The 22,529-nt window shown below is 43.0% G+C and overlaps 1 protein-coding gene across 12 annotated transcripts in view; it reads right to left on the reverse strand.

The window, feature by feature from the left end:
* SLC16A12 (solute carrier family 16 member 12) overlaps window positions 1-22,529 on the reverse strand; it is a 68,155-nt gene that overhangs the window by 17,370 nt on the left and 28,256 nt on the right. For 4 of the 12 annotated variants that reach the window (XM_075935111.1, XM_075935113.1, XM_075935112.1 and 1 more), the window contains 3 exons: window positions 9,323-9,345; window positions 2,389-2,492; window positions 855-998 (listed from right to left, as the gene is read on the reverse strand). In XM_075935111.1, the coding sequence (XP_075791226.1) occupies window positions 855-998; window positions 2,389-2,492; window positions 9,323-9,345 (271 nt within the window). Of the gene's footprint in view, window positions 1-854; window positions 999-2,388; window positions 2,493-4,015; window positions 9,346-20,339; window positions 21,968-22,529 lie in introns of those variants that run through there. The other 8 variants (XM_075935106.1, XM_075935107.1, XM_075935109.1 and 5 more) reach the window with 5 other exon arrangements.

Consider the following 22,529-nt stretch of genomic DNA (forward strand, 5'->3'; position numbering starts at 1 on the left):
GGAGAGTATGTGACGTGGTGCTGTGGGTTACAAGGGACCTTTTTATTTGTTACAAACACATTGGACAAAGATTAACATTGTAATGCAGAAGCAACACACACTGTAACAAGGACATTTTTTTTCTTAGCAAATAAGCTGTTGGCAGCACAGAGTATAGTCATTCTACCAACTCAACGGCAGGGGACCAAGTACAAGGCTTATATCACCGTGGCTACCGTGGCAGTTTTAATGAGGCAGGAATCTCAGTATAACTATTGCAAACCTTTCTTTTGTGTACCAACTACAGAGAAGCAGGACAGACTGAGGGCATTCTTTTAACACTGGCTGAACTGAAAGGGAGGATGCATTAGCATAATGCATTCAACGGAGGATTTGTGCTTCTAACCTGAATGTAGAGCTGGCAGAAATAAGCTGTGCAATGGTGACTTAAGAAACCCTCATTTATTAATCATTATCTTGATTTAAATAACATGCAATAACCAGTGCAAAGCTCTGTCTGTCTTGACCTATCATTTATATTGCAACAAATCCCCAAAAACCTCAAACCAAAAGGAACAGTAACTTACCAACACAAACAAGCGAACAATTTTCTCTCTCACACTCCTATCCCCTGGGAAGTTTAACATTTGCTGCTAGGAAGGTCACTATAGCTGGGTCTATTTCAGATCAGGAGGAAGTACTAGAGGCCTGGAGCCCTCCCAGAGAATTCCCAACAAGCTTGCCACTCTTTTATAACAAGTGGGCTCTGGCTTGAGAGCCTCTGCTGACTGGCGCTGGGGCAGTGACAGTGGGACAGTGGTGATCCCCCAGGTGTTAAGATCATGGCTGAGGCAAACATTATGAATCCCTCCTACCTGTAAGCACGCCTAATGAAAAGTAGAGGTGTCCCAGGCTTGTGGCAAATGAGCTCAGGATCAGTCCGGCAGATGCAAGAAGTCCTCCAAGCATGATGCCCACTTGACACGATACATGGTTACTGATAAAACTTCCCAGTGGGGCTTCAAAAACAAGGAAGGCAGTTAGTGAGCAGCGTGCACGCCTCTGCACTTCACCACCGCAGGGTCCAGGCTTGGGCGCACCAGACAGCAACAAAACCAGACAGACAAGAGAAAAACATTGATCTGCTGCTGCAGCTAATTGGAATGACATTTCAGATTCACCTACCTCACATTGTGGTGGTGGTGACCTCCTCAAGAGCCCTTTCAAATGTTTCCCTTTTCCATTAAATCAGGCCAATAGCTATTTAAAATCAGTCAATACTATTATGAGACAAAGCTGTTTTTTCAAGTAATAGGGGCAAAGGAGGCAAAGCCAATAACTAGGTTAGGAGCATTTTGTTCATTAACATGTTGTTATGGCTGCAATAAACCTGCTAACTCTGGAATGTGTACTGCTACTCAATAGAAAGATGTCCCTTTTGCCTCATCATTGAAGGACTTAGAACATGTAAGTTGTACAAATTATATATATATATATATATATATATATATATATATATATATATATATATATATATCATAGGAATAGGATGACCTAGAAATATTAAAGTTAAAATCCCTTCACACACGAAGAGCAGTGTGGAGTGTCAAAGTCCAGCTTCACCCATTGGAAGTACAAATCCTAGAAACCTTTGTGCTCTTCTCCCTACCTACTTACAATTCCCTTAGAATTTCAAGTAGAAAACTTTGTCCTCACATCTTTGCCTGTCAGATGTGGTGTACGTGGTACAGAGGTGTCTGGCAGCCTTTTAGGCCCCGATCCAGGAATGCAATAAATACAGGCAGACCACTTTCCCTGCAATATGGGGGGTAGAGGATCAGAACCTAACTTTGCATAGTATGTTGCAGATCTTTAAATGATATCCAAGAAGTTAGCAGTAAGTCCAGAACTGAATGAGGGTCCAGAGGAATGTTTCAGAAGAAAACACAAATGACATTCGCTCACAGAGAAGTTCAGTGAAGGGAGGCAGTGGTTGTGATTTGAACCAAAGGAACTAGGAAACACAGAGTCATATCTGAATTGTAACTACAAAATACTAGGCAAAATAAGTCCTAGTGGGAAATCTCTTAAACCATGATCTTTCCCATTAGATCTTTCCACAAAACAGTTCTTAAAACACACATCACTTCCCAATAAAATAGTCTGTTTCTTTTCAGTATCAGACAAAACGGTAGGAAGAAACCCCCTCCTTGCTGAACTTTACAGCAGGATACAGCTTGGACATACTATGCTCATTTGGCTACAAAACCAAATGTGTGGAACAAAAGCCAGCCTGAAAAGCCAGGAATTTTCCACATTGGCTCTGATGACTTGTGAATACACTGATATCAGGTGTCCCCTAGGACTAAAGAACAAACCAGTTTATTATTCAGAGAGGACAATACCCACCACACAGCATTGTGGCACAGTCGGCAATGGAATGGATCCAAGCTGTTCGGGCGTAATCCTGAGCAAAGTATGTCTGGAACTCCACAAAGAAAATTGAGATGCATCTAGGAAAGAAAACACAAATACCGATCTGTTAAATTCAAGGCTAAACGGTACCTGGCTCGGGCCTGTTCCAAATCCTATGAAAGTCTGCGCAAAGATTCCCATTGACTTCCAAGAGAAATGCACTGGGTCATTAAACATCTGAAAAATGGAAACTATCTGGATGCACAGGAAATAATGACAAATGAAAATGTGGCACATGGGATGGATAGTTCATGTGGCTGGCTCACATCTGTCTAGCTGAACCAGAGAAGACCAAATGAGACAAGGACAGAGGAGTTACAGAATGGTCACCAAGTACGATTGCAATAGTCACAGTGGGATTAGTCAGATCAGGTTAATCCCTCAAGGACAAGGAAGACATTTCTTTTCACAAGGACAGACAATCCTTAAAAAGACAAACAATTCTCTTGCCCTCTTTTATTCTAACCTCCCATAAATGGTTTTCCTGTTCCTACACTCTCAGCCCCAAAGCGGAGGGCCCGCAGGGTCAGAGAGCGCAGGGCACGCTGGCCTCACGGCGGCCTCCCTGCACTCACCAGCAGAGATGGGGGGAAGCGAAGCAATGCAGCTCCACTCCCCGGCTGCCAGCCTCATTGCTCTGCTTCCCACTGATGAGCACAGGGCAGTGGTGTCACCCCTGTCCTGAGTGAGGTGGCAGGAGAGGCTGCTTTGCTCTGCTTCCCCTCCTCCCTTCCCCCACTGCTGCCAGTGAGTGCAGGGGAGGTCTGAATCCTTGCTGTGGGCTCCTGGACCCCTACCCCTCATGCCCATGCTTTTGGAGGGGGGTCACGTACCTCCTTGCCATCCTCATATGTTGCCCTTGAGGCGAGGTAGCAAACATCTATCAACAGCCATTGTCCAGCAAGAGAGCATAATGCAATGACTTACCTGCATGAGTCCCTACCAGGGGAACTACTCAGTTTTCCCTGAGACTCAGACTAAATCTGCGCCAGTACTTTTCTGCACTGCAACTTTCTGCCTCTGGGGTGTGAAAAAACATCCCCCCTCCCAGTGCAACTCATTACTACTTCCCTTGTGGAGCTGATTGACACAGAACACTAGGAGAGCTCCCCCACACTTCTGCCTGGCCACACTTTCATTTTGAAGCCCTGCCAAGGCTGCTCTTTAATTTTGGAAGTGTAGAGAAAGCCTCAGCAATGCCCCAGACGTGCCTGGACATGTGATCGATCACCCAGCACATGGAACTGAGGGCATAAAAACCAAGCACAGGGGCCCATGCTTTGCCCTTCTCCTGCCCCTCCATGCTGCAAGCAGCAAGCACATTCTGAAGATTTCAATAAGAAGTGGCTTAGCTTTCCAAGGAGAAAGCCACCTACTATGGACTGCAATATCCAGTGGGGTGAGAGAAACTGCTTTATCCAGATGTTGCCCAGTCTAATAGGTTTTAGCGTTTCGACTGCGTGTTTATATTTTCTTTTGGTAACTACTCTGACATTTTGCCTAACATTTATAGCCACTTAAATTCTATCTTTGTAATTAATAAACTTCTTTTATTGTTTACCTTTACCAGTGAGTTGGTATGAAAAGCGCGGCAAATCTGCTCATGTTTTACAACCGCTGCTATATGTCCACTTTCTGCTGAGGAAGTGGTGAACCCATTAATAAATTAGATGGCATAATCCTGAAGTACAGTGCTAGGTGCTAGAGGGATTTGGCTCAGGTGCTCTGGGAGCATTCAGGCAAGCTGGATGAGTGTTGGGCTCCACATGCGGTTGTGCTGAGTGATAACGTCGACGAGAGGGTTTGCTGATGACTGCTAGCAAGGCTCTGTAAGAGACAGCCCAGGCTGGAGAGAGTTAAGGTGGTACAGTTTTCTCACAGCCCCAGGCTGCACCCCAGGGGCAGTGTTCCCTCTAATTTCTCCCACCCCTGAGTGGAATGAATTTTCATTATGGGCACCAATATGGAGGTGACGTGTGACATGGAGGTGATGCGCGATGCATCACTTTCGTATTGGTGCCCATAACAAAATTCATGGGGTAGGAGTGATCCCAAGAGGTCCTGAGTGTGGGAGGGGGCTCAGAGCTGGGGCAGAAGATTGGGGTGCAAGTGCACTGGCTGGGGGGTGAAGGTGAGGAGCTGCTAATGTGGGGAGGGGCTCAGGACTGCAAGAGAGGCTACAGGCTCTGGGTTCAGGGTGTGGGCTTTGGAATCAGGTCAGGAATGAGAGCAAGAGGGTGTTCAGTGCTGTGAGGGTTCAAAGTGGGGCAGAGGGTTGAGGTTTGGGCTTACCTGCATGGCTGCCTGCTGGGGACAGCAAGAAGGGGCCCTTTCCCCTGGCCACTGCAGCTCTGTGCTAGGGCTGTTGGGAAAAGGTTCCCTTCCCTGCTGTCCCCAGCAGCTTCAGGACTTAGGGAGAGATCTCTCTCCCCACAGCAGCTGTGAGCCCTTGCATGAGCTTAATGGGAACCTGAGCAGCATGTAACTTATGGGAAATTTACCCTAAGGAGATCCCAACAGAGGCATGTTTATGATGAAAACAGGAAAAGTTTATTAAATAAAGTGTAGAGGTCCAAGTGACAGAAAGCAGAAGTATTGGAAACAAATGGTTACTCACAAGTTAAAACCATAATATGCATTCTAGAACTTAGATCTATTTTCATATCTTAGAGCAATTTTTATCCAAAATACTTGCCTGTGATCGTCCATTGATGAGACAAGTCATGCTGGCAGCTTGCCTCCTCAGGAAAAAATATCCAGGGTGTCTGTTTGCATCCCCACATAGATCAGAACAATTCATTGTTCATATTTCACCAGCAGGTAGCATCCTGTTTGTTTATGTCTGTTTACTTTGTTATTGTAGATTTTGAAATTTCTTAATCAGCATCTGTCTCAGGATGCAAATAGGTCTCTCCTGAGACACACACTATACACAACAACTAAGCAGGGAGATAATTGTCTCTTCCCCCTGAACACCCTTCCTGAAAGGAAGCCATCCAAGACATGCCACATCCTGGTTATCTGCCTTAGGAATCTAATTTTCAGTCTAAGGATATAGCCCCTTAAATATTATCTGTGTATACTTTTTGCATGTTTAAAAGTCTCAGAGGGCTAGCCATGTTAGTCTGTAACTTTAAAAAACAATGAGGAGTCCTGGGGCACCTTAGAGACTAACAAATATATGTATATAATCAGGGCTCATTGAACCATGGCGAGCCCTGCTCGCCAGCTGCGCTGTCCGGCGATCTGCGCATGCACAAATCGCCTGAACCCGGCTCTTCTGGGTTGCAATCTAATCGCCACAGGCGAGTAGTTTGCATTATTTGTCGAGCCCTGTATATAATATCTCAAGACTCAAGATCATCTCATCTGAAGAAGTGGATTGTGCCCACGAAAGCTCATGATTATATATATATTTGTTAGACTCTAAGGTGCCACAGGACTACTTGTATCTACTTTTTGCAGTGATTCTGATGGCTCAGTTGGCTACTGGCTCTCAGAAAAGGCACCATATGCCAACCTTTAGTGAATTATTATTAGACACATATTTGACCTGGCAATCCATATAAAACTCTACGCACCTCTTGTCCCCTGAGTTGGCACCAAAGCATTTCTCAAGAGTAGGATGTTGGCCTGTCATTCTCCCTGGCCACCTGGAGGACCACTCTTTGTCTGTCCCCTCCCTTTGACCTGTTCAGTTTGGGTGCTCCTGCCAGAAGTAAAAAATGCTGCCAGCATAGCTCTCCGCCACTGGATCACACTGGTCTTCCCATTGCTTCCCACTACATCTCCTTCCCTAGGGACTCACCTGGATGCAGTGGAATGTTTGCGTATGATCCTTAGAGCTATGCCAGAGAGTTTTAACTCCTGGCAGGACCACCCAAACAGATCAAAGGGACCAGATGAAAAGTAATTTATTGGTCAGGCCTGCTAATGGGAAATGGGGTTGCACAAAGGGGGCAGTTGCAGCAGCCAGAGCTCCAAGTCCCTTTGAATTGTTGCCTGAGTGAAGGACTATGGCTCCGAGGACTGGGGGGGAGGGGAGAATGCCGTGGTCCAGGAAGGCTAAGGGTTGACTGCGCTTGTCCCCACCCCTTCTGCTCTCAGCCACACCCCTTCTTGGGGCATGGAGCCAGACACCCGCCCACATACCTTGCCCCAGGGACTGTGGTGGCTGTCGGCTACTGGTCCTTCAGGGGAGAAGAGGAAAGGAGGGAGGGAAGGAGGGATTGAGCAATAGGCCAACAACCCATTCTTGTGAAGATAGCCAGTCCAGCAAACAACTTGATAGACAAGGATGGCAGAGTCTTTCAGCCCTAAGTGACTGCTGGTGGCACAAATTCATGCTTACAGAGACGTATAGATTTATAGACATGCTCACTGGAACTGAACAAAGGACCCAAAATGCTGGCTGATTAAGCAGTATAGGTGATGAACGGTTCTTTATCTACAGAAACTGATTCTGAGACCATATCTCCCTTTTAGGGGCTGCAAATACTTGTGGATGCATTGTGAACACAGAGACAAGAAGCCATTGGTTTAAAATCTGGCCAAGAAGGTAGACTGTTTAAGTACAAATAGTAAACAAATTTTCCCACAGCTACACTCCTTCTCTATAGTGATCCAATTACTGTTAGACTTGATAGTATCATTTATCTAGATAACTCCTACTGCATATCAAACAATACAAGCTTTTGAAGCTAGCATCAATAAGACTCATGTGCATAGAATTAAGTGTGTGCATAACTGTCTGGAGGATTGGGCCTACGGCTCTGAGCCCACAATGAGCTCAGTGTGGACAGAGCCAAAGCCCCACTGATTTCAGCAGCCCAAGCTGCAGCAGAATATACACAGACATGTTTCTTCTTTCCTGAATCTGTAGCTTCAAAGCATAGGGTGTGTCTGCCATCTTTCCATATCACATGAAAGGACAAAGTTGACCTCGAAGATAAAATGTGTTTATGTATTACTAGGAGCATACTGCTAAGGAAAAACAATAAGAGTGTTGTTTGAACGAAAGCATCAGGAAGGATACAGAGACGCAGTGTCAATTCCAATGTGGTCTTATAACATAGCCCCTTTCATGAGTTCTTCTGGCTGTACCCATGTCCAATCTCAGATTCACCATGGAATTCCAAAGTCGTCATTACTGCTCATGTGGCATCATACCACTAGCTAGTGGTGTTTTGTGATACGTCAAAATAAAACATCCACACACTTCCCATATCTGATGGAATATTTCAAGTTGATTAAATAAACAAAGTGTTGTTAGGTGGAATCCCTGCTCTATCCCCAATCGACTGGCTCTCAGTTCAAAGCCGTTTTTCTGATACATTCTAGGAAATGTAGCATCAATTAAGATCAGTTCTAGAATGCAAGTCAGGTATTTCACATGCAAAAAAGCAAACATTATAGGGACAAAGCAGCCTTTAGAAAAAACTTCTGCTGTTATATTGTTCATGTAGCTGTATTGAACCAACACTGACATGGCTATAAACAAGTGTTTATGAAACTTACCACACAATCCTTTCCTCAAGTCTGGCAGCTTTATTCAAAAAGAAATACATTAAAATAGGTAAGAAGAGTTGCAATTGTATCATATTGCCAGTTCAAAGGAGATCCATGTCTCCAATGTCTCTCTCACAGTGTGCTGCCTGTCTTTTATGTCCCTCATAACAGTCTACATGTTCATATCAACAGCTTGTCCTCCCATGTGTAGTAAACACCAGCAGTAGGAACCTTCTTGTCCCCAAAAATGTAGAAGAGGGTTTCAGAGTATGTTAGCCTCTTTTCTCTCTCCTATTTTTGAGGAAAATAGCAACAAATATTCCCTGCATATTTTGGATGCTGGAAGCACATATAGTGAAGGGTTTCTTTAGGTCATAGTTCTCACGCAGGATGGCTCTTGAAATGCTTGTGGAGAGCAAAGGAATTACATGACAGGTCAACTGGGCCCAAGAGTCAAACAAACCCACAGAAACTGTCCAAAACAAAACATATCACAGGAAGGTCAGAGAGGGACACAAGGCCTGGAAAGACCGTGACTACCTCCCTCTACTGGTCTCAACTGAACAACTCCAGCATGAAGTAACTGACTATGCCTACACAGCAGAGTTATTCCAAAATAAGAAAGAGCGTGTCTACACAGCAAGCCATTATTTTGAAATAATGTCAAGCTGGAGGACTTCTTACTCTGACTCCTGTAACCCTCATTTCAAGAGGAATAAGGGAATTTGAAGAAAGAATGTTCTTCCTTCGACTTCCTGCTGTGTAGGCAGCACCAAAAGCCAAGTTAAGCTATTTTTTACTTTAGCTCCACAATTGACATAGCTCAAGTCATGTAGCTTAATTTGACTTTTCCCCTGCTGTGTAGACGTGTCCTCTGATGGTACAGAATAGCAAGGGTGGTGATAGGAGTTCTTGGATGGAAAATAACAGCTGTCAGGGACTAGGCAGGATGAAAATTGGAGGGACCTTACTCTCTTAGCTGTCCCATCCCCCATTCAGATTTCAGTAGGCCTTTGAAAACAAAGCAGGTTAGAAGCACAGTAAAAAGCACAGAGTTGATTCCTTAAGCTTCAACTATTGGCCATTACAAAGGATCTTTCTTTCTTTATATTTAGGAGAAAGAAAGAAAAGAAAGAACAGCCTGATAAGAAGCTATTTTACCTTGTTACAGCCCTAGTGCAGATAGTAACGAGGAAGCAGCCAACAACAATCATCCATCCCCAGCCTCCATCGGGAGGGGAGGATAGCAGCACTTTCTTTGGTGCTGCCATAGCTTTGATAGGGTTTCTTTGTTCTTCTTTCCAGATTCACTGTAAGAGACCGACTCCAGCTGACATGCAGAGCATGCATGGAATGTTACCTGGTACAAGGGTTATTTGCCATCTGAAACAGAAACACAGCAGGAAGAGAATAAGACTAAATTATCCTTCACCCAATCACTCTAAACTGCATTATTAAAGGGCAGAATATAGCTACTGTTTTATTGCAGAATGTGATGATTTATTTCTAACCACTGTGATTGTGTAACATACATTCTGTGCATTGTGAGAAGCAAATGACTTTGGGTCACATTCTGTTCTTATTTGCTCAGCTATAAATCAGGAGGAACTCCACTGATTTCAATTTACATTATATAATCAAGAGCGGAATGTGGTTCTATGTCTGAGAGAATTTCTATCTTTAGTATTTGTTTCTGAAATTACAGATAGCACATAATATCACAAAATCCAGTGATAACATATACAGGAAAAATCCTCAACTGTTTTAAATCTCTGTAACTCTTTTAACTTAGAACAACTCTGCTTACACTAACTGAAAAACTCTGATATCATTTCAATTAAATTTTAAAATTGCTTCCCTTATAATCACCTGTTTTCGCTCACATTAAATTTTCTGAAAACTCCACCTTCTGGGCAGAAAATTTCCACCTACATATTAAGGTGAATATCCCTGGATGGCTGAACTTTCTTGAGCTATAGATAAGTAGAATTCTCTCCATCCTCCCTCCTCTGAAAAATCCATTAATTTGAGTTATGATTTTTCTGCGTAAGAAGAAGCTTATGGGGAGGAATTCTTATCCATTCCCATGAAAATAGTCAACACAATTTCTGTTCACCACTTAAATCCCAATTAAGATTCAAAACAGGGTTTAAAGGCAACTCTAGCAGGGCTGGAACTCTACTCTAGACTAAATTCAACCCAAAGGGCTCAGCCCTACAACAAACTTGAATATGTAACTTAAGTCATGAGAGTAGCTTTCTTGACAGCTAGTTGCTCATGCAACACATGCTTTCAAGATTGGACCCATAGTGACTAGCTACTATGGTTTTCACCAACAACTACAATATAAGGCAGGGAGGGCTCCACATTCTGAGGCTAAGCCCCACTTATGTTCAGTTTCCTGCGCATGCAGCCTGGCTGTCTGGGCTGTTCCCCATCCCCAGATCCGGGCAAGATGACCACATAGAGTGGATGATTATTGGTAAAAGTGAGTTGCTTTGTTGCAAGGATTTTGGATTTTTTTCCTGAATGAAGTAAGACTTCAAACAAGCAAGCAAAACTGTCTGGTATGTGTTTCAATTTTGCTTGGAGAGAACCCTAAAATAGCACGGCTATACTGTCATATTGAAGATGCTGAACATACAACATTCACGCTGACAAGAATCACAGGCAGTCCCAGGAAATGTTAGCTGATAAAATTTGGAAGAAGACTTTGGGGCTCTTTCAAGGTACAGAGTGATAAGCAGCTATCACTATGATTAAATCTCTGATGAGCAATTAAATCTCAATTCACACAGTTCCTCAGTCAAACACTGCACAGAGGTTTGATGCCCAGAGCACAATGGCCACAATCCAGCAAAGTGCCAAAGTACATGCTTAACATTAGTTCTTCCAGATTTTGAATTGTAATATGGAAATGTGTGATCATCTGCAGTTTCAGGCTGTTATTTAATGCAAATGTGTATTAGAAAACCAATATTAAGCAATAAAATAATCCACAGAGAGGCTAAATCTGCATGTCACTACCATGCAAGAGCACAAATTAAACCACGTCCCTAAAAGATGTCTGCCGCAATTCCTGATGTTGATGGATTATTTTTCTATTTAAATATTTCTAAATAATTCAGAGCCATCAAGTTATACCCATTATTATACTATGGAAATGCCTGTTTGCATACTATTACACCCTCCTCCCTCGGACTGTTGGTCACACTCTCTTGTGTCTGGAACAACTAGGAGGAGCAATTGCCAACAAAGTCCCTCTGAGTCCTCATAACCCCGGGCTGGAACATGCTCAGTCACTCTGTGGGTGTATGTACAGTCTGGTCAGCATTAGACGCAATGAGGGAATGGACCTGCTTAATGAGGATAGAATCTGTGTAGATTTTAGCTGTTAATATTGATATTTGCACAGACCATGTGCAACCTGCAAGGCTTATAACTTGATCAGATTTGGGAGGATTTTCCTGGGGAAGACAATAGTCACATCCTTGACATAAAGGCATTCCCCCTGACAAATGTCAACTCCCTGCTCCAAAGCAACAAGCTGCTAGGGCATTTCAGGAACAGTCTCAATTTTTTAATCTGGTTTAAACATTGTGTATTTCCCTAGCTTCTTCCTCACCGACCGAGGGATTTTGGCTGAAAGTTTCAAAGAAAATTCAGCCTCAGACTGACAATTGGCATGGAAAAATTTAGCAAAAATAACTTAAGTTTTGTAAAGTTATGAGCAACTGGAAACAGAATCTTATAATTGGAAGTGTTGGAAAAGCCACTGCGATAGGCAGTGATACCAGCCCCACTTATCACAGAATAGAATCACATTCAGAAGAAAATGCTAAATTCCTCTCATTGACTTAAGCTATGTCTACACTGCAAGGAAAAGTCGGAAAAAGATACACAAATTGTGAACCATCAACATGGGGCCAAATTGTGGAAATAAGTCCTCTTTCAGAACATCCCTTCTTCCTCTCACCGAAAGGAATACAGGGATGCTGAAATAACATGTCCGCTTTTTCGGAAACTGTTCTGAAAAAGCAGATGCATTTCTTGGACGTGGTAGAGCTTTTCCGGGATACCTTCGGTATCCCGGAAAAGCTCTGCAGTCTAGACATAGCCTCAGCTTCTTCCCAGCATGTTCTTCATATGGTTTTAGAATATATTCAGTGAACTAGTAAGTAACTTAAATATTGCTTCCTCTGTCCAATACATATTTATTTTGGCATAATGTCAATTTGATTCTTCAGTTAGAAAACTATCTGTTGATAAACAAATCCAAGGTTATTTTTCTAATTATGCCATGCAACTGAATTTCCTTGGGTGGTGGACTCTGCATGCTGTTTTGAAATACACTAATGAGGCAGGCAGCTGTGTGTGACCCTGTGCTCCTTTCCACCACTCCTACCTCTGTTCATGCTCTGATCTATTGCATTTTAGCTTACTCTAGACACTATACTTTTTGGTGCAGTAAGTGTCTTCTTTGTGTTTGTACAGCATCTAGCATGATATCACCATAATGCCAACCGGTCCAACTTATTGTTGTGGTAATACAAATAATGCAGACACAGTGAAACTACTCTCAGGCATGGGCAAAGGGAGGAAGGGAAACTGCTCTCAGGAAGGGCAAAGGGAAAAGCTCACTAGAGAGTTTTGCACTTTAGAACATTTCTTGAGTAATTTTCATTCAGGCATGAAAATGAGTTGGCCTTCTAATGAGTTCACAGGAGGCTCCAGGGGAAAAGGTAGCAGAAATTCTGCTGATGTGTAAGAAAATTCTCAGCTACTCTGTTTGTCCAGAAGAGGAGTCACTGCTCAGTGAGCTGATTCTCAAATTAATACATTAGGCTCTAATCTAGCAAAATAAATTGCCTGTCAGTTATGTTACAGGTGTCTTCACTATCTCTGGATAGAAAGCAGCAGTTAGTAACAGCATTTTCCTCGCTATATCTTCCCCGCCAGAGAAAGAAAAAGACAAGTTTGCTCAAAGGACACTGCCTCAGTGTCTCCCCTCATCAGGAGATCCCTCTGCTACATGATAAGAAGGCAACAAAATCCACTGCAACCTAGCAACTGGCCTTCACACATAACATGAGCCCACAACCTTTTGCAAAATGGCACATAGCCAATGAAGCACTCACTGCATCTTTCCATCCATCTGTCCTTCCACAGGAAAGATTTCGTTTTGTAAACACTACAATTCAGTGACACCATGATATTGCAAATCGCTTTTGTGTTTCAGAAGATATGAGTGGAAATTAGAGAGTCCCTTTTTTTTCTTTTCCAGATCACCTCTTCAACACCAGTGCAGAATTTCTGATTAATAGTACTTCAGAAAATAGCTACCTCTCCCACTGCAGATTTTCAATGAGTCTAGGGCTCCTAGAGGGATATTTGATCTGTGATGGAGAAACAGACATGGGACTGGATTTTGCTCTCTACCAGGATAAAGCTAGAATAACTCTATTAAAGTCAATTATCCTTATCAACCACTGTAGATTTCCCTACTCTGAATTGATTCCCAGCTATCTGGCATTGCAGGCTTCCATAGAGCAATTGCCGCATGCTTCTTCGCTGTCATAGTGGGTGTCATTCTGGTATTCTTGTGCTTAAGGGTGGCAGAAAGCCATTCACAAACTTCCATAAAGTGACCATATGCATACAGAAGTTTTGCAGCCACTGCTGATCATCTCATAGTTGCATGACAATGCAGTCCCAACAGTCTATGCTTGTCTCATGGCACCAGACCGGCATATGACTGTGTCCAGAAGATCAAATGCCAGCGACATTTACCAGTTGCTCGACTCAGGTGCTTCACAAAATAATTATGGCCTCTCAAGATTCATTCTCATTCTGGCAGATCCTGGATACACTCTGGACATACTCCAGCATTAGGCAAATCATAATGCTTGGTGCTCAACAGGATTTGCAATGGATTCATGATTATGCTGCTATGGCATCTGCACAGACAACCAAGGGAAAAAAGGGTGCAAAAAGACTGTTTGCCATTGGTCTTAAGCAGAGGGGAGGGAAATGAGTGCATTATGGGACAGTGACAGCATGTACCAAGAGCCACGTGCTGCACAGTTTTGGTCCCAGTGTGCCCTGGGAGCATAACCTGGCATGCAAAGGCACTCAGGCAGTGTGGGACAGCTACCCACAATGCATTGTTCTCAAAATTGATGACAGCTACCCTAATGTGGACGTGCTACTTCGAACTATGTCAAATTTCTTGCACAAAGTGGGGAAATGCACCTTCGACATAACAAAATCGCATTCTAAAAAGTCAACTTTGACCTGATCTTGTAATGTACTCATGGCCTTAGGTTCATTTATACTAGGCCCCCTTGGAAGAGTAGAAGGGGCCTTAAAATGAAAATAAAGTAAGGCACCTTTCCACTGCAAGAGCAGTGTAAAAGGGCCGTTGTGTTACTGAATATAATGGCAACCAGTAAGAATCTGGCCCATAATTTCTACATATGTTAAATAATACAGAAGGAAAGGCAATTTCCATGAGACACAGACTGAGTGGTAAAGGGATTCAGACAGTGTTTTGTCAGGAGAAAAATTCTGAGAAAACATTGAGTTTGTATATTCAGTAGTTGATAGTCACTGCACTATTTTAACTGTGGTGATTCACTGTAATTGGTCAGATAGTACATATGACTGCCTCTGAGCCCTGAATAGCTAGAGCACAATTCTCCTAGAATGAATGAATTTGCATGTGTGAATTTAAAATTTGTTTCCTGTGAATGGTAATGTAGATAACTTTGAAATTCAATTTCTGGGAATGAATGTTCATAGAAATGTGAATGCAAACTATAAAAGCAAAGCTAATGCAAAATTAGAGTGATCACAGCTTTTATGTGTGTAATATTCAACCAGTTCTAACAGGAATATTATCTTTCTAAGCAACTACTTTTTCCATTTTTACATACAATTTTCAATTCAGACTATGAGATCTAGTATAAATTTTTGGCATGCATGTGTTATATTAATGCATTAACCTCTTACTTGGATCCTCTTTGGCCTTTGTTCTCTCTTCTCCAGATATTCCATATTTTGTCAATAGTTGAAGAAAGGGAAAGGGTAGATGGCGAAAAAAGAGTAAAATATGGATGAAAAGCCGGGGTGGAATGGGTGGCAGAAAGAATATGGAAAAGAAAAAAGAAAATATGTGATAAGGGCTATCAGGGCTAACTCATGGGACTTATATACAACTTAAGCTTACATATGATTCCTGCATGTCCCTTGAAACAGTTGTTTGCTCTAAAAGGATTTTTACTGATGCATATGGTTGCATATAAACTGCGCACCAAATTGAAGGTAGTGAGACAGACTGCTGGCTAAGCCAGAGCTCTGCCACTACAGCCTGGCTGAAAAGACAGAGCAAGCCCAGGCCTGAAGGGTTAATGGAAGCAGCCCTGGGCCTCATAAGCCAGAGGGCTATATAAGGCATCCAGCGGGGGAAGGGAAGAGAAAAGAGCAATGGGAGGAGCCAGGAGGTGGCTGAGTATTGCCCCAGGCAGAAGGAGAGGCTCCTGAGTTTGCTGTAATCCAAAACTCTGTAAATAGACGGTGATGGGAACCTGACAATAAAAGGCACCAGAAAGGGTCTCTGGCTGATTCATGAACAAAGAAGGTGTCCCTGGGCAAGAGACCTGAGCGAGGACCTTGCCACACATGGTGTCAGAGGTGGGATTCAGCACTAACGAACGTGGTTGGCAGCCCAGGGATGGAGGATACCCTGCGGTGACTCGTCAAGCAGCAAGAACAAATGCAACAGGCCCTGCAAAGTTTCCAGCAGTCCCACCAGGCGGAGAGACAGGCCTTGCTAACCTGGCAGGCAGGGCAGCAGCAGCAAAGCCTGCAGGACTTTATTAAGGAGAAGAGAAAGGTACAGCAACAACTCCTTCAACAAGTGGGGGGATGGCACCTGACCACCAGGTCTGGGACTCTATAAAATGGGGCCAGCAGATGACCCAGATTCTTTTTTGGGGATGTTTGAGCAGATAGCCATGGGTGCTGCATGGGAGAGGGCTACCTGGGCCCTGCATCTGGCTCCCTACCTGGCAGGAGAGGCACAAGCGGCCTACGTGGCCTTGGGAGATGATCAAGCCTGCAACTATGAGGCAGTGAGAGTGGCCATTTTGGACCAGGTGGGTCTGTCCATGAAAAAATACCAGCAGAAGTTTCGGTCAGCTGGATGGACAGCAGCAGTGAGGCCTCGGGCGTTTGCCCAAAAGTTAATAGACTGATCAACCCACTGGCTGAGACTGGGGGCACGGACAGTGCAAGAAATAATGGACTCACTCATACTCGAGCAGTTGCTGCAAGCCCTGTCAGAAAATATCCACGTGTGGGTCAGGTGCCACCAGCCTGACACAGTGGATGCAGCGGTCATGCTGGAGGAGCAATATACCAAGGTGGTGGTTCCCCAGAGAGGAGGCCGACCCTACTGGGACAAGGAATCAGAGAGGAAGCTGGAAGAGCCCCTTTCTGGGAAAGGCCCAGAGAGGAAGGAGGCACCCCAAGGAACACCTATGGGGGCTGGCACAATGTCTTGCTGGCAATGCAGAAGGGCTGGGCATAGGAAGCAGGAGTGCCCAGACAGTATGGACTGTGGGTACGCGGGGTTCTATGGGTTGACTCAGGCGGGAGGACCTGGTAAGAGGCAGAGTCTGCCCACTGTCCCGATACAGGTGGGGAGAAAGGCTCAGAGAGAGTTAACAGATTCCACGTCAGCCCACTCACTAGTGCAGAAGGGGCTAGTGAGGCCACACTGGATGGTCCCTGGTGCACAGGTGATGCTAGAGGTCCTATCTAGTAGCCCAGGTGCCGCTGGAAGTGAGGGGCAGAATCCAGTGGAGGCAGGTAGGCGTAGCGGACCAGCTACCGTACCCTGTCTCTGGCTGTTTGTGGCAAAGAAGGTGTCCCAGGGCGAGGGGCCTGAGTGAGGACCTTGCCACAGGAGATAAAATAGCATGTTATTTTGTTGGGATCAGATTATCCAAATTGGTAAATATTTCACATGATATCAAGAATCTCCCTTCCTTTGTATCCTTAAATGTCTAGTATCATTTTTGGTTCTTTAGAAGGATAATTGGGGATCACTAAGAAAGGGATAGATAATAAGACAGAAAAATGTCATATTGCCTCTGTATACATCCATGGTATGCCCACATCTTGCATACTGATTAGGGGTGTGGAATGGCTTCCATATGAGGAGATTAGAAGTGTGAGAATGCACAACTGAATAGTCATGTAACTGCATCAAATTTTAGTGGTTACTCACAACTACTCAGAGTAGGGACCAGCAGAGCACTCCTGGTTCTACTCCTGGGGAAGCCCCCTGACACCCTATCAGAGGCAGCAGCATACGGTGACAGGCAAGAGAATCCACGAATGGAGCCAGTTTAAAAACCAGCTTCCCCCGCATACCGGCTCCCACCTGCTGCTCCGCGCTGCTGCCTCTGATACAGTGTGGGGTGGCAGCAGCCCCTGTCCATGGGGAGCTTGAACCCCCTCCATGCACAGGGACTGCTGCCATGGACCAGCCTCTGTCCATGGTGGGCCCAGACTTCCCGTGGATGGAGGCTGCTCCATGGGGTTCCAGAGCAGCCTCTGTCCACAGTGAGCTCAGATCCCCCATGGACATGAGCTGCTGCCGCGGAGCATCCTCTCTCCACAGTGAGCCTGGGCCTGTTGGGCCCACCTGTCTGCCCCCTCCAACCCCATGCTACTACCTCTAATAGAGGCAGAAGCAGAAGAGGGAGAGACACTGGCTCCTGGCTCTGTAGGAGACAGCCGGGGGGCAGGCAGGTCCGTGGAGCTGGCACATGTGGAGAGCCGTCTCCCCATGTGTATCAGGTTGTGTCTGCCCCCCTCCCCCTCTGCACTGCTGCTTCTCTATCAGGAATGCATTTAGTCGACAAGATTAACCGATAAGCCTGCGCTTTTTGGTTAATCACGTAGTTGTCTACATATTGACCTCTCTAGAGAAGACTTTACTAAAAAATAACTCCTGAAAAGACAGTTTGCAGATGATCATGCACACTAGCTTCTTTAATTAAGATAATAAAAATGGCCATATTGGGTCAGACTCAAGGTCCATACAGCTATAAGACTGATCTTGAAAAAGAGATGACTAAGGGGGGATATGAGAGAGGTCTATAAAATCATGATTGGTATGGAGAATGTAAGTAAGGAAGTGTTATTTTATTCCTTCCTATAACAAGAACTAGGGGTCACCAAATGAAATTAACAGTCATGAGGTTTAAAACAAAGAAAAGGAAATATGTCTTCACACAATGTATAGTCAAATGATGCTGTGAAGGCCAAGACTATAAAAGGGTTCAAAAAAGATCTAGATAAATTCATGGAGGAGATGTTCTTCAATGGCTATTAGCCAGGGGCATGTGTACACTAGAAAATTATTTTGAAATAATAATTCGCAAAATACTATTTTGTAATAAGCTTATTTGCTGAGGAAAGCAGGAGTACAGATTTTGAAACAACCAGCCTGTTTTGAAATAATGGGCTTGGTAGCATGGATACTCCGCTTAGTATTTTGAAATGAGAGAGAGTATTTCAAAATAACTCCCTAGTGTAGACCAGGATGGGTAGAAATGGTTTCCCTCACTTCTCTTTGACAGATGCTAAGACTGGGTGACTGGGGAAAGATCACTTGATGATGACCTGTTCTATTCATTCCCTCCAGGACAGCTGGCATTGGCTACTTATGGAGAACAGGACACTGGGCTAGATGGACCTTAGGTCCCACCCAGTATGGCCATTTTTAGGTTCTTAGTTATAGATGCTAGTGTACATGATAATCTGCAAACTGTCTCTAAGACCATTTTAAAAACAGCCATGGTCCCTTGATCTGTATTTGTCATCTGAAGAAATGGGCTGTGCTCATGGAAGGTCATGATACTATTTATATATTTTTGTTCATCTCTGAGGTGCTACAGGACCATTATTTTTTTTTAATTTATTTAGAGACTAACATGGCTACTCTGTCTTTTTAAGAGTTGTTTTTAAGTAGTAAAAGAGGAGAAAACATTGGAGAACACAAGCGCATAGTCAAATGAATTATTGTGAAATAGCACCAATTCTGGCCTCTCTTTTCTTTTTTTTTAAAATGACAATTGCTCATCTCTAATGTTATTAAAATTAGAGGTTTGGCAGTCAGCTAGATTCTAACTTGTCCTTTAATGCATGGGAAACAAATACCCTTTAGTTCTGAGATTTAAAGGTATTTTTATTCTAATATATTTTCTCCAATTAAGAAATGAGACATTCCATTTTGCAACCTTGCTTAACTATTTAACCCAATAAGAACAGCTAGTTTTGATAAGTAGCCTCTGAGGGAATCAATAATTTTTAGTTTATTATTTGCCTTGTTTAAAACAACTGAAAATCTTTGTGCCACTGCCCAAATGTCTCAGATTTCTTCTCCACATAGAACTATGTCTGTCTAATCTTTAGACTATCCAGTTGTTGATGCTCTTCTGAGATAACATGTGGAGTTTACACATCCTCACACAGGTTGCTCAATTAACATCCCCACAGGCACCAGTAATTCTGAGGATTACACTAAGGCACAAGGTTGTTCCTCCAACTTCTAAGATACCACAAGGGAAGCAATGAAGGTGTTACAAAAGGTCATTGCAAATAATAATTTCTCTAGTGATTTTTGTCAAAAACAAAATCTTGGCTAGATTACTAGTCACCACAACAGCACTGAAATGTGACATACTAATAACTGCGCTTGTCCAGCTCACATTCCTTATCTCATGGTACCTTTGGGAAATATTTAGCCCTACATCACCTCATTTTTATCAGATATTCATCCACACTATGCATTACTAAGTTTCTAACTAGGTAGTATCCATCAGATTGGTAGAAAAGATTTAAGCTGAAATGAGTGGTGCACTAGACAAGCTTATACTGCTATTAAGAAGTGTTAAGAGTGAATTCAGTCACCTATTTTTCTCAATCAAAGGGTACGTCTACACAGCAGGACTAAGTCCAAACTAAGCTATACAACTTGAGCTACGTCAACTGTGTAGCTTAAGTCGAAATAGCTTATTTCAGCTTTTGGCGCTATATACGCAGCAGTAAGTCTGAAAAAGAGCACTCTTCCTCCTACTTCCCTTTATCCTTGTAAAATAAGGGTTACAGGAGTCAGAGTAAGAAGTCCTCTGGCTGGACAGTGTGACGTTATGTTGAAATAACTGCTTGTGTGTAGACGCAGACTATGTTACTTTGGAATAACATGAGTTATTCCAAAATAAAGCTGCTGTATAGATGTACCCAAACACATTGTTTTGGGATATGTGCAGGCTACACTGATACAGCCTGAGTTTGAGACATACCTTACTTATATCTGGGGTCTCAGATTATGGGCCTCATTCTCCATTCAGCGCAGCCATTCCACCCTATTCTGACGAAGATATGGTTCAACAATAGCCATAGCAGCTATTTGAATAAAAAACTGCATTTTAAAAGACGACAACACTTGCTTTGCATGCATACTACCCCCCACTGTTGCCATGCATGCTGAATTCTTACTATAGATAGCCTTGGTACATGCATTTGAAAGCACATTTACCCTCCACTCAAGGTTGCAATAAGTCTTTGATATTTGTTTCACTTTATCAACAAAAACATATTCAGACAATTTTAAATCTGAGACTCTGTAAATCTTTAATCTGCTTGCTGGCCTGTAATGATGGACTTCTACACAAAAGAAAATATTTTAAAAAGTATATCCTAGTAGTTCCAGAAAGCCCCAGATCAGGGGGCCTCCCTGAGTCAGGCATTGTACAAACATACAATAAAAACAGTCCCTGCTCTAAAGAGCTTCTGTCTTAATAGAAAAAGACAGATAAGATAGGGAGGAGGAAGGATGCAGCATATCAACAGAGCAAACAGGATGATGGGTCACAAACATGTTCTTCCATTGGTTAGCTGTCCACTTATATGTTGTGAAAGATGGTGTGAGCAGGAGAAGAGGGTAGGCATGAGGTATTAGAAGCACGAAACAGGAGAAGAACTGGCAATATGGAAAGGAAGAAAAAGCAAGAGGAGAAGGTAGAGGGCAGAGAGAGTAAATTTACAGCAGAGACAGAGGTTGTGAGTGGGATGGAGTTGGAAAAGCGACCAATCAACAAGGAGAGCAAAGGTCTAGACTCAAAATGCAAGAAAATAAAAATTGTAAACTAAAATGTATAGTGTAACTTGAATACTGCTATGGACCGATCCTGTATGGGGACAAGAATGGGAGAACCCTTATAGCCATTGATTTGAATGGGACTTGTAAGAGCATAAGGGTTCACTCGCATTGGTCCCTTTGCAGAACTTAGGTTGTGACATCTTATGAGATCAGACACTTAGTATATGACTACAGGCCATAACAGAAGGAATCGGTATAGTCTGCTGAGTCCATAGGATGCAAATTAAAAATTAGTCAACTTTAGAAATCATCTAAGGGTCTTGCAAAACCAGCAGTCTGACAGTGGTGGTTTATGGTGAAAGATCAAACAAAATTATCATCCTTGTGGTCATTTAATGTGGTTTCCTCCGATAAAATACTGGCTAAGGTCATCCTCGTGGTGTTCAGGTTTCACTACACATTTATATGATAGAATACAACAAGCAATAAGGAGAATTCAGAAGAAAATTAAACTAGTCTGTGACTCCTTAGTGCAAGTTCCAGCCTGGAAGTAGTAGTTATAGCCAAATTATACTAAACTCACCTGGAAGTACAGATTTCTGATTGAAATCCTGTCTGAATTTTAAATCTATGTTATGTACCACTGTAATGACAGTATATAAGGCTAAATGCTCCACTTAAATACATTGATTTAAAAGAGAGGAGAATTTGGATCTTCAGAATGCATTCTCACAGTAAGATTATTCTATGATCATGCACGTTACATCATGCTTACTGACTGGAAAGAGAACTCTTCTAAGGGCATATCTAAACTACATCTCTCTTTCAAAAGAGGGATGTAAATTAGGTAGATTGTAAATGAAGCGGGGATTTAAATATCCCATGCTTCATTAGCATAATCGCATCACAGCGTTCTTTAAAAAAAAAAAACCTTTTTTGAAAGTTCCTGTACTCCTCCAAAAAAGTGTTTTTTCCTCAAAAGAACGTCTAGACAGCGGTTTCACTTTTGAAATACTCTTTTTCGAAAGAACACTGTGATGCGATTATGCAAATGAAGCACGGGATACTTAAATCCCCGCTTCATTTTCACTTAAAAACTGCCTAGTTTACATCCCTCTTTTGAAAGAGGGACATAGTTTAGATATAGCCTAAGTCTAATTGGAAGCCAGCACATAATGGACTTTTAAAAGGGTGAGCATTTTAACAATAGATTTTTGTAGATTTCTACAGTGGATCTAGAACAAAGCAATTCCTATTACTAATAAACATCTTTCTGGAATACTATTGAGTTTTGACAATTGAAGTTATTTGGTTCCAATATCTGTGTGAAAGAAAAAGGTTTAGGAACTCTGACACAAATTCTCATGTACACTGATGTCAATCCCAAGTG

Source organism: Pelodiscus sinensis, chromosome 8 (genome assembly GCF_049634645.1).
Source record: "Pelodiscus sinensis isolate JC-2024 chromosome 8, ASM4963464v1, whole genome shotgun sequence".
Classification (NCBI taxonomy): Eukaryota; Metazoa; Chordata; order Testudines; family Trionychidae; genus Pelodiscus; species Pelodiscus sinensis.